General features: G+C 44.5%; 4 protein-coding genes across 4 annotated transcripts; 3 read left to right on the forward strand and 1 right to left on the reverse strand.

Annotated features, from left to right (window-relative positions):
* The first annotated feature begins 14 nt into the window (after positions 1 to 14).
* Positions 15 to 4,165, forward strand: LOC135350189 (SR-related and CTD-associated factor 4-like). The gene is made up of 14 exons (XM_064548921.1): positions 15 to 168; positions 269 to 352; positions 419 to 463; positions 522 to 683; positions 1,101 to 1,194; positions 1,463 to 1,881; positions 1,939 to 2,030; positions 2,084 to 2,500; positions 2,613 to 2,809; positions 2,898 to 2,998; positions 3,065 to 3,172; positions 3,232 to 3,421; positions 3,571 to 3,672; positions 3,908 to 4,165. The coding sequence occupies exons 1-14, from the start codon at positions 139 to 141 to the stop codon at positions 4,063 to 4,065; spliced, it is 2,199 nt and encodes a 732-aa protein (XP_064404991.1). The 5' UTR covers positions 15 to 138; the 3' UTR covers positions 4,066 to 4,165.
* Positions 4,166 to 4,623: 458 nt separating this feature from the next.
* LOC135350190 (nucleoporin 88-like) lies at positions 4,624 to 7,337 on the forward strand. Its single transcript, XM_064548922.1, has 11 exons — positions 4,624 to 4,933; positions 4,991 to 5,160; positions 5,220 to 5,673; positions 5,723 to 5,828; positions 5,892 to 5,999; positions 6,058 to 6,127; positions 6,183 to 6,278; positions 6,400 to 6,651; positions 6,705 to 6,978; positions 7,028 to 7,128; positions 7,178 to 7,337. Exons 1-11 carry the CDS (start codon positions 4,712 to 4,714, stop codon positions 7,251 to 7,253), a joined length of 1,929 nt encoding a protein of 642 aa, XP_064404992.1. The 5' UTR covers positions 4,624 to 4,711; the 3' UTR covers positions 7,254 to 7,337.
* Positions 7,338 to 7,377: 40 nt separating this feature from the next.
* Positions 7,378 to 9,729, forward strand: LOC135350192 (acyl-CoA 6-desaturase-like). The gene is made up of 10 exons (XM_064548924.1): positions 7,378 to 7,697; positions 7,825 to 7,911; positions 8,004 to 8,057; positions 8,127 to 8,375; positions 8,483 to 8,542; positions 8,627 to 8,753; positions 8,803 to 8,879; positions 8,942 to 9,219; positions 9,312 to 9,437; positions 9,508 to 9,729. Exons 1-10 carry the CDS (start codon positions 7,500 to 7,502, stop codon positions 9,575 to 9,577), a joined length of 1,326 nt encoding a protein of 441 aa, XP_064404994.1. The 5' UTR covers positions 7,378 to 7,499; the 3' UTR covers positions 9,578 to 9,729.
* Positions 9,721 to 10,586, reverse strand: LOC135350198 (uncharacterized). The gene is made up of 3 exons (XM_064548929.1): positions 10,413 to 10,586; positions 10,023 to 10,304; positions 9,721 to 9,964 (listed from the first exon to the last, which is right to left on the reverse strand). Exons 1-3 carry the CDS (start codon positions 10,470 to 10,472, stop codon positions 9,851 to 9,853), a joined length of 456 nt encoding a protein of 151 aa, XP_064404999.1. The 5' UTR covers positions 10,473 to 10,586; the 3' UTR covers positions 9,721 to 9,850.
* Positions 10,587 to 10,593: the final 7 nt, after the last annotated feature.

Genomic DNA, 10,593 nt, shown 5'->3' on the forward strand with positions numbered 1-10,593 from the left:
TGCAAATAAGGGGCGTGTCAATGCTGAGCATGCGCAAAACAAAGAGACAGCGTGGGTGCTCTTCTATTTGAGAATCATGTACAAAGCCTCTACTGTATAAAGGCGTTAACCCTACGTTTTCTCGTGGACGTTCCAGCCATGGACGTAGTAAGGCAATTCTCGGACGAGGTAAGCTTTTTGAAGAATTCCAAGCTTCATTTCCTGATGGTTTTTAAAGCTTACTATTTGTAAATAAGACACTAAATGATTTGAATTCTCATGCTCACAGATGAACACTGTTTTAGAGGGGAAGCTACCTGTGTCCCGGGCTAAGATGGCGTCCATCACTCGGATAGCTTTAAAGGCTGCGAAGGTAAGCTTCTTGTATTATCACCTCACCCACCAAATTTTGATTACTTGTGAAATAACTATTTCCCAGTTCTACAAGCACATCGTCATGACAGTTGAGAAGTTTTTGTCCAAGGTACGGTTCGCATCCCTACACATCCACCCTAACATTATCCACGCCCCCTCCAATGCAGTGTCCCTCTGAATACAAGGTGCCTGGGCTCTACGTGATTGACTCCATTGTGAGGCAGTCTAGACACCAGTTTAGCATCGAGAAAGACAATTATGGACCAAGATTCAGCAGGAGCTTTGAGAAAACATTTCTACACCTCTTTGCCTGTCCTTCTGAAGATAAGGTGGGTGGTAGTGAGAATGTACATACCTGTGTACAGTGAGCTCAGCCCCCGTGTATTTTGAACTGTTTCTAAATAGGTCTCTACCTATGTAATTCTAGGCTCCTTTCTTGCTTTCTGGTAAAGCTAGTCAAGAAATAGGTGGGTAGGAGGGGAGCTGTCAGTATTTCGTGTGGGTGTTGTGTGGGTGTTGTATGGTAGCTTGTACTGAGTGGGCAGTGATGAGTTGCACAGGGGTCTGATTCTGTCGTATGAAGGCAGGGACTGGCCACTAGCAGTGAGTGATCACTCGCTCACTCCTAGTGGAGGTTTTGACAGACGCTTCTCTGAGCCTCTTAAAACAACCACATAATTATGTACATTGTATTTCCTAACACTAAATGTACTTCCTTCTTTTATTAACTCGTATAATTTCCACAGCCCAAGATAATTCGTGTGCTGAACCTGTGGCAGAAGAATGGTGTGTTCTCTCCTGAGGTCATTCAACCACTCCTAGCTCTGGCTCCCAGTCCTGGTAAACCCACTAGATAGACACCGAATGTATTAACTCTGCAAGAGTATGAGATGTTTGTGTGTTTGGTGATGATGAGAATGTCAGGGGTGCTGATGTCTGTTGCCATGAGAACAGTCACTATGTGCTGGGAAGGAGTGGCTTTGCTGCACCTTCTCATTGCTAGTAGCGGAGTTATAGCATTTACTGAGCCAAACACTTCACAAATTTTCCAATTTATTTTGCCTCTTTATAACTAATAATAATAATTATTGACCTGTTATTTCTACAGAGGACTCTCCTAGAAGCCCCCAAGAGACTCCTCCCACTAAAAAGTCTGCCGCCCCGATAAAGTCTGCCGCCCCGATAGAAGATGGAGGCCTTGATCTCAATTCGGCTAATGCTATTATCCAGCATCAGCAGACTCAGATTCAAGCACTTCTTCAACAGCAGCACCAACTACAGAACCAGGCCAGCACATTACTAGGACCAGCCTTGCAAGGCCTGCTAGCTCAGGCCAAAGATAACGTGGACATAACCTCGCTACTTAAGCAGACTCAGGACCTAACTGCAACACAGGATTTATTGGCAGCTCAAGACGCTCAAAAGTTGCCAGGATCGTCCCGAACCAATGGAGACCCTCCTCCTGCGCAGATAAGCAACAGCCGGCCAATAACCTCTAACAGGGAGCAGCATGAAGAATTCAACACTGTAAGCTGTTTGTTTTAATTTTGGTATTAATTTTATTGAGTTCTTATTTTGTCACAGGCCCTCTTGGATGATTTTGACTACAGTGACGATGACGATGATGAGCCAAACAAACGAAAGAGAACAACAGAGACAAACATGGAACACCAACAGTAAGTGGTAGAACATACATGTACAACTATTTACCTGGATGATCTCTCTGTAGGGAGCCCAAGAGAGACTCGACTGACCATCTCCTGGAGGAGCTACAAGAGCAGTTTATACGACAGGAGTCATCAAGAGTAGAGCAGCCTCCTCCTCCACACCAACTTCCACCCCCACTCCCACAGCATTACCCTCCACCATCAAGGCCTCATCCACCGCCTATCCCCCAACACCCATACCCACCGCCTGATATGCCACTCCCTCCTCGGATGGGCGGTCCTAATCTACCACCATTGCCACCGTTTGACTACAACCATCGAGGGCCTCCTCCGCCATCACACCCTCCACACTATCCCCCGCCCCCTCCACATCACCCACACCACTCACCACCCTCTCCGTACAACAGGAGAGGATACAGATCACCCCCTGGAGCATCCATGAGAGTTAGGAGGCCTCGTTCACCCAGCCCAATTAGGAGGTAATTCTAATATTATTTTCTTGCATTTGTTGCTGGTGTGTGGTGTGCGTGAGTACAATCTAGTGTACATGTACACATGTGCTGCTCTAATCTACTTCATCCTCCCACTCAGGCATTCTGGATCGTGGCGAGACAGAGATCGGGACAGGGATCGAAAATCACCATGGAGACGGTCACGTTCACCTTCTTTCAGGGACAGGAACGACTCTCGATCAAAAACCTCACCCCACCGGTCACCACGACGACGCTCAGAAGACAATGATCGATCTCGAAAAGGAAGCATATCACATAAAGAGAAACATGTTACAGGTATGTTATGTGTGAGCAGTGTGTGCACGGTTTTCACGGAATGTAGGTATCAATATTTCATGATTGTTGTATAATTGTGTTTATACAGTATTGACCACAACCATTTGGATGGGTCACCTGGCTAAGAGTGTGACCAAGGAGCAGATTGCGGAGGCTTGCAGTGACCATGGCCGGGTTCACAGTGTGGATGTACGTTTAGTCACTTAGTTACTATTATGTGTTAATTATCCATGTTCCTCTGTGGTGTATATATAGGTGGTCAATGCAAGAGGCTGTGCCTATATTGTCATGGACTCCAGACCTGATGCTATGAAGGTACTCAATGGATTGAGAGATGTTAAACTAAATGGCAGTGTTTGTAAGGTAAGCTATATACGATCTCACTGTTTGGGCATATGCATGTACCACTGTCTTGATTGCAGCTGGCATGGGCCCCTGGTAGAGGAGTGAAGGGTGGAGCATACAGGAACTTCTGGAACCTAGATGATGGCGTGTCAGTGATTCCATGGGAAGCCGTCTCATCACAGAGCGAGTTGGTCAAGTTTACTGACGGAGGGTGGATTGAACCAAGCACATGCCCACCTGGGATGAGCCCACCAGAGCCCACCAAAGGTTCCTCCACGCATTCACAGCACTACATTGTATAATTTTTATACAAAATTATTCTTATTTTTCCTGTTTCCTAATAGAGGGTTTATGGTTTGTATAGGCTAGTGTGCAAGACATTACAACTATTCATAATTACTCTTTGTTCCTCACAGTTGATGTCTCTCAGCCTCCTCCTCTGTTTCCCCCAGCTGGTGGGCCTGCCCCTCCTTCCTTCCCCCCTCAGGGCATGCATCCATTGCCACACGGCCATCCAGGTATATAGGTGTACTATACTGTGTACTCTACTATGTGCTACCACCAATAAGCCTCACACACACAACGGAACTTCTCACTCAGCTATCTCAGCTATTATACAGTAATAATGTTAGCTCAGTGTCGGTTGTAGCATGGCTTTTTATTCTACAAGACTGTATGGAAATTAAAATTTTTATCCAAAGATATATTGTGGTGATGTACAAATCCCAGCTCTCACTCCCTCTATCTCTACAGGTGCTCCACCACCTTCCATGTACCAGCTCCCACCACCAGTGAGTGGAGGACCACCATTCCCTCTGGTGCCGCCTCAGAATAACTTACCCTCTCACATGCCTAGTGATAACAATACTGTGGACATGCAAATAGCTAGCTCGCCTCCTCATGAGCTTTAATAATTATTAAATAATTACAGTCCACCCATGTTCCTTTTTTTCGTTTCTATGGTGGACATTGTTTATATTGAGTGACTCTTTGTATCATTCTGACAACATGTATCTGAGATCATGACAGTCATTAAGTATGGTAAATAAGGTGAAATATAAATAAGATGATGAGTTCATCAAGTTTGCTGATCTAGAAAATCTAACAGTAGTTCGTTCATCTCCGAGTCAAAAACTAGTGGTTTAGACACGACATAGACACTATCGTTGGTAGCCTCTTCATGCGACACAACTTGTGGTACAGACTCCACGCTCTCAGGTGGTTGTTCAAGCAACTCTCTGACTGGTCGGGATATAGTCTCTGTGCTTATTCCAACAGGATAAGGGCATCTTGAGTTGTTGCAGACGTAGAGGGCCTCTTTTGTATTCAGTTGCCTCAAGAATAGTTCACCAGACCTTCCTAGATCCTTGCAGAGTGGACACAGTGATGCATTGACTTTCTCTGGCTCCATTAGCACAGTACACTCAAGCTCAATCAAGACACAGAGGATTGGTGATGGTTTCTAATTGATCCACACCAAGTTGCGATATCTAAATAGTGCCCACCCACGAGTTAGTTAGCAGAGCTAGAGCTAGCTAGCTAGAGCTAGACCTAGACATGGCTGATGAAGAAGACGATACTAATAATTGGCAAGATTTGCTAAGAGATCACTCCCTCTTTCATTATCTCCAATTTTCACCGGCTGAGGCAGAAAGAAAGAAGAATGTAATGTGTGAGATAAGAGGAGATCTGTTTGTCTGGAGCAGCAGAGACAGTGTTCTGCTAACAACCAACCTGAAGAGAATGGTCGCATATCCAACAAAATTTCCCATTTATCAAGTACGTTTTTCCATCACATTATTATCGCATCCAATGTTTAAAATAAATAAATTGCAGATGCTGATGTGCACGCATGATCCAGAGAGTACAGTGGCTCGTCTCCTTCCCAACCCCTCGGGAAAATATATTGCACTTCAGTGTGAGCTTGGTGTGAGTATTGTGACCCTGCCCTGGCATCGTGGCCTGCAAGGAGAATTCGGAGGAGGAACTAATAAAGTCTTATGCACGTACGTTCGTTCCTATCACACGTAAACAATTATTACTGAACTCATTCTTTTCTTTTCAGGACGGTTCCAATTGCTCGAGATTTCTTCATAATCCATCAAGACTCACCTCTGCTCCAGGTCAGCTGGCACCCAACCAAGCCGTTTCATTTGGTACTACTTACAAGAAAGGACAGCACACTGCATCTCTATAGTTTGGCCAATCCCGATGTGGAGGAGTGGTCTCTCTCTCTGCCCAACTCACCCTCTGCTGGCCTGAGCATGAAGGACCCGGTGGTAGCCTTTGGATTATGGAAAGATTTTACGTTTCTGGTACAAGAAGATAGTAACGTCACCCTCACACCCCTCACACCTTACACACCCCCACCACCTCCACTCCTCATGCAACCACAAATGGACGATGATTGTGACAATGAAGCGGTCGCCATGCTCGTTTTGCAGAGCAACCCTTGTGTGGTTGTTTTAGCGACCACAAGTGGACTGCTGACACACTGTGTGTACTTATTGGATGACAAAGTAAATTTGTAACAATAATTATTCATATATTTTTTTAATTTGCTCCTAGGATTTGTCCGATGAGCCTGGACATTCGAAAGAATGCCTATACGTAGTGGATTCCATCTCCTTTGACACTGAAGATAGTGAAGTATTTCCCTCATCACTTATCCATGGTGAGAACCTACCATTAGTACCATTAGAAATGTCAACTTCCACACACATGCACATGCATGCAGACCCTCTGTACCCTCATATCTACTATGTGGTTCACTCTGAGGGAATTCACCAGGTGACCTTACCATGGCTACTGGATATGGAGAACTACAATTCTCCTGAGACTACTTGTGAGTGACTGACCATACTTGATAACATCTCCCTCGAATGAATACAATCTCTCTTCAGCTCTAACCACCTTGAAGGAGAAAGAGGCTCAAGTGACCCTGCTGATTCAGACTGAGCCAGGCATAAACTGGTGGGCCACTGTACAGAGTGTGTATTTGTGTTACTATAACCACCGCACGATGCAGGCCTGAAGGAGCGGTGGTTGTGTCTGAACCAATGCTGGGACTCACACTCATTGCCCTCACTTCTGACTGGGACTGCATTGTCCAACCTCTAAGAAGGTACCCACCATATATACAGTACTACATGTAATTGTAGTACGTACATGAATAGTAATGCACATGAAGTCATACTATTCGCATGTATACTGCACGCTATTTTTCATCATCTTTTATTTCCTAGGTCTGAGTCTGCTCCACCTGTCACCGAGTGTCTGCACTCCCCACGCCGGCTGGTTTATGAGAGCCAACCAACAGGGGGTGGGTTTATGGAAGTCATCAGGAAGATCTTGGGACCAGGCACCTTTCAGCGAGTCTCCTCTGACAGACCTGCCAGCCAGGCTGAATGCTACAAATTTCTTTCTTCTGAAATCAAAAGACTGAAGCAGAATCACATACTCAGCCAAAAAAAAGCCAAGGAGAAAATAGTTCAAAAGTAAGCCAGGATTAAAGAGCTCTGTCACATTGTGTGCATTTTATATCATCTAGGATATCTACACTTAAAATTCAAAAACAGTTTTTAATTTCCGAACGGTCATCCCTTGAAGACGAAATGGAGGAAATAGCTGCTATGAACGAAACACTGAGCACGAGAGTTGCATATGTCAAAGAGAATTGTGTGTCGCTGGAGAAACGAGTGATGTCTTTGCTGTGCAGACAGGCGGTTGAGTCACCAGGGCTCTCCCAGGCAGAGGAGTGGATGAGGGACGAGCTGGAAGGATTCAACTCACACATGCACATTATGCAGCAGAAGATCTGTGAGGTAAATGCATACATATGACTATATGATTATAAACTATATTTTGTTGCAGGGAAGGAGAAAGTTTGAGGTTTGTTGTGGTGCTGGAAACACGCCCAAAGTTTCAGTAAGTGGAAATCAGTCAAAGACAATTCTCCATGCTCTCCATGAAAGGTACTGAAGTGAATATTTCTTGATATTAATTATTAAATTTTCTGTGCAGTGGAAAGTCTATAAAGAATATCATGGAGCAAGTTCAAGGACTCAAAGAAGTAGCTCTTGGACCTACAGGCAGTTAGCTGTTAGTATGCACTGTTGAATTTTGCACTATACCCCCATCATGCTTCATATCGTGTAAATTATAGCCTCGAGGCTACATGTGATGATGACCTTTTGTAAATTATTGGTTAGCTCAGTAATCTAGAATGATCGACCTCCCCCATGGCCGGCCCACTGAACCTCCCCTGCATGGTCTCTTGTATATCCCGTGCCACAGCAATCCACCATTGACTGTTCCCTCTAGCTAGCTACAGCTCTTGGCTATCATGGCTCCTAACACCCCTAATGGCCTCGCTAATCAAGAGCCCAAGGCGATCTTCACCCGGGAGGAGGTGTTTCAGCACCGTAAGAAGGACGACTGCTGGATAATCCTGGAAGGAGAGGTCTACAATGTTACTCCATGGCTCAAGAAACACCCAGGAGGAGCGAGGGTTGTTCTGCACTACGGAGGAGAGGATGCTACAGTGAGCACCATTATTTAACTAGCCCTAGCTAAGCTACATGCATATGCATGATTTTGGAGGAGGGGTGGGGCTGGTTTGCAAAACAATAGGGCTCAACCTTCAGTTCACACATTTTTTTTCTTGACAGATTGCCTGGACAAGCTTCCATAATGATCTCAACCAGGTCAAGAAGTACCTCACTGCATTCCACATTGGTACCCTGCAAGATGGGAAGGTATGTGTTGATCTATTCTTGTGCACTCGCTCTTTCTGTACAAGTGGTATAAGATCTAGTAATTAATTTAACGTTTAATAATTATGTTGCAGATGACAGAGATTGACAAGGATTTCCTGAAACTGAGGAGTAGTTTAAAGGAAAAGGTAATAAAGTACATTCCCATCAACACAAACGCACCCCCAATTTTTACAATCCACCACCCCCACTTACAGGGCTTCTTCAAACCAAGTGTCCCATTCTTCATTGCTCATTTTCTGCACATCTACTTTTTTTTCTTTGCTACCTGGGGGGTCCTGTGGTACTTTGGAAACACATGGGCCACTTGGCTCATAGCTGCAGTGTTCATGACCACCTGTCAGGCACAATCGGGTTGGTTGCAGCACGACTTTGGTCACCTCTCTGTGTTTAACAGCTCCAAGCTCAACCACGCTGTGCACGATATTACTATCGGACTAATGAAGGTGTGTACACTGCATGAATGACAAGTATACGTTGCATGAATGACAAGTATACGCTGCATGAATGACAAGTATACGCTGGCCTTACTCCTTTTATATATTGTTTGCAGGGTGTGTCCAGTTGGTGGTGGAATTACAGGCACTTTCAACACCATGCCAAACCCAATGTGGTAAGTTATAATTATCCTTGTCATTCTGTAAACCCCCCCCCCCCGGGCCCCCCACACACTTCACACACTGTTCTTGTTCTGCAGCACATGAAGGACCCAGACATTACTGCTCCCTACCTGTTCCTGTTCGGAAAGGTCATCCCTGAAAAGTGGGGTCGACGGCGTTTGGGGATCATGCCATACAGAATTCAACACCTCTACTTCTTTTTTCGTACGTTGCATTATTTTACTTCCAATATTCCAACTTTTCACCCCCACAGTTGGACCACCTCTGCTTCTCCCTATCTACTTCCATCTGGAGGTGCTCTTTTACACATTCAAAAGGAAACTAGTAAAGGTTTGTAACTTACCTCAATTCTTACTTCATGTATCATAATTACCTGTCTCAACTCCACACAGGACTTCTTGTTGATGGTGGGTTTTTATCTGATTTTCCATTTCACCTTTGCCCCTCTTATGGGTGGATTCTGGGGCAACTTCCGTTGGTATTTTTTCATCCGATTCCTGGAGAGCCACTGGTTTGTGTGGGTGACCCAAATGAGCCATCTTCCCATGCACGTGGACACTGACAAGAGAGATAATTGGGTGTCAATGCAACTCAAAGGCACTACCGACGTGGAAACGTCTTTCTTGATTGACTGGTTCTCTGGTCATCTCAACTTTCAGATTGAGCACCAGTAAGTGTGCATTTCACTGTATGTCGTTTCTTGCATCTTTTTTTCATGTAAGCAACATTTTTTTAGCAACAATGTTTTTTGTCTACATACAGCCTATTCCCTACCATGCCCCGCAACCAGTTTGCAGCTGTGAAGCCGTATGTAGTGGAGTTTTGCAAAAAGCACGATATCAAGTACCACTCGAAAACATTCTATGATGCACTGGCTGATATTGTGAGGTATGCAATCAGTATAATTATACACTAAGCCTTAATTAAACTGTTCCCTTAAAAATTAATTTTTCTGTAGGTCACTGAAGGAGTCCTCTGACATCTGGGCTGATGCTTATGATGCCCACATTCCCCTGAAGGCTGACTAGTACCACACTATAGTTAGTATACACTATACGGACGAGAGTTTATTGTGTTTTTTTTACAGAACACAGACGTTATATTTTAATATAATTACATGCTTTTTATTGCCTCGTTAGTTTCTATTTATTGGATATGAAATATTTTCCCCTTATGTTGACATTCGAATTCATCATTAAATCAGGGCACAGGAAATGAATCAGAATAATTATAAATCTATCTACATGTACATATAATTAATAGTCAATTTATAGATTACTAGGCAGTGTCTGTCGTTCAAGTCATTTTGGTTTGGCAAATCCAATCACACCGCAAGCCAGACGTCCTCCAGCATGTCCGGTGGTCAGACTGTCCTCAAATCCACCCTTGCCCAGGTCATCAGCATCGGCATGAACCTATAGAAAGAGAGAAAAAATAAAACTGCTGCAACATTGACAATGACAAGAAACATACCACCACACTCCTGCCAATGATGCTGTTCTCTCCGCTCAGGGGAATCTGATTGTCTGTGATGTTGACTGTTGCGGTTCCATCATCACCAGCCTCAATGTTGCCCAGATCTCCAGCATGTCTGTTCGCATCAGTTGGTCCCCCATGTTGCTTTCCAGAGGGGTTGAAGTGACTACCGGCGCTAACACATCCTCCACTGTAGTCGCCAAACTGATGGATGTGGAATCCATGGGAACCCTTACTTAAACCAGTTATCTGACCAGTCACAGAGGTGTTGCCATCAGCCTGAGAAAAGAAAATATGTGGCTTACAAAAATTCTGGAAATTCTGAGGCACAAATAGATATACATTGAATTGTAGCAGATTGATTAATATCTGATAAATCTAACTTACACTTGGGGTGAATGTAATGGTCCCCTTGACTTTGCCTTCTAGGACACACACAGCAGACATTTTGAGACACAGCAAGCAAGAATGCAAAAGAGAAGGTTGATTTTGATGGCAGCCCTGGTTTGGTTTGCAGAGGGTTTGGTTGGGTTTTTATTGTCAGTGCACATGTGACGTGGGTAAACAA

This window comes from Halichondria panicea, chromosome 16, assembly GCF_963675165.1.
Source record: "Halichondria panicea chromosome 16, odHalPani1.1, whole genome shotgun sequence".
Lineage (NCBI taxonomy): Eukaryota > Metazoa > Porifera > Demospongiae > Suberitida > Halichondriidae > Halichondria > Halichondria panicea.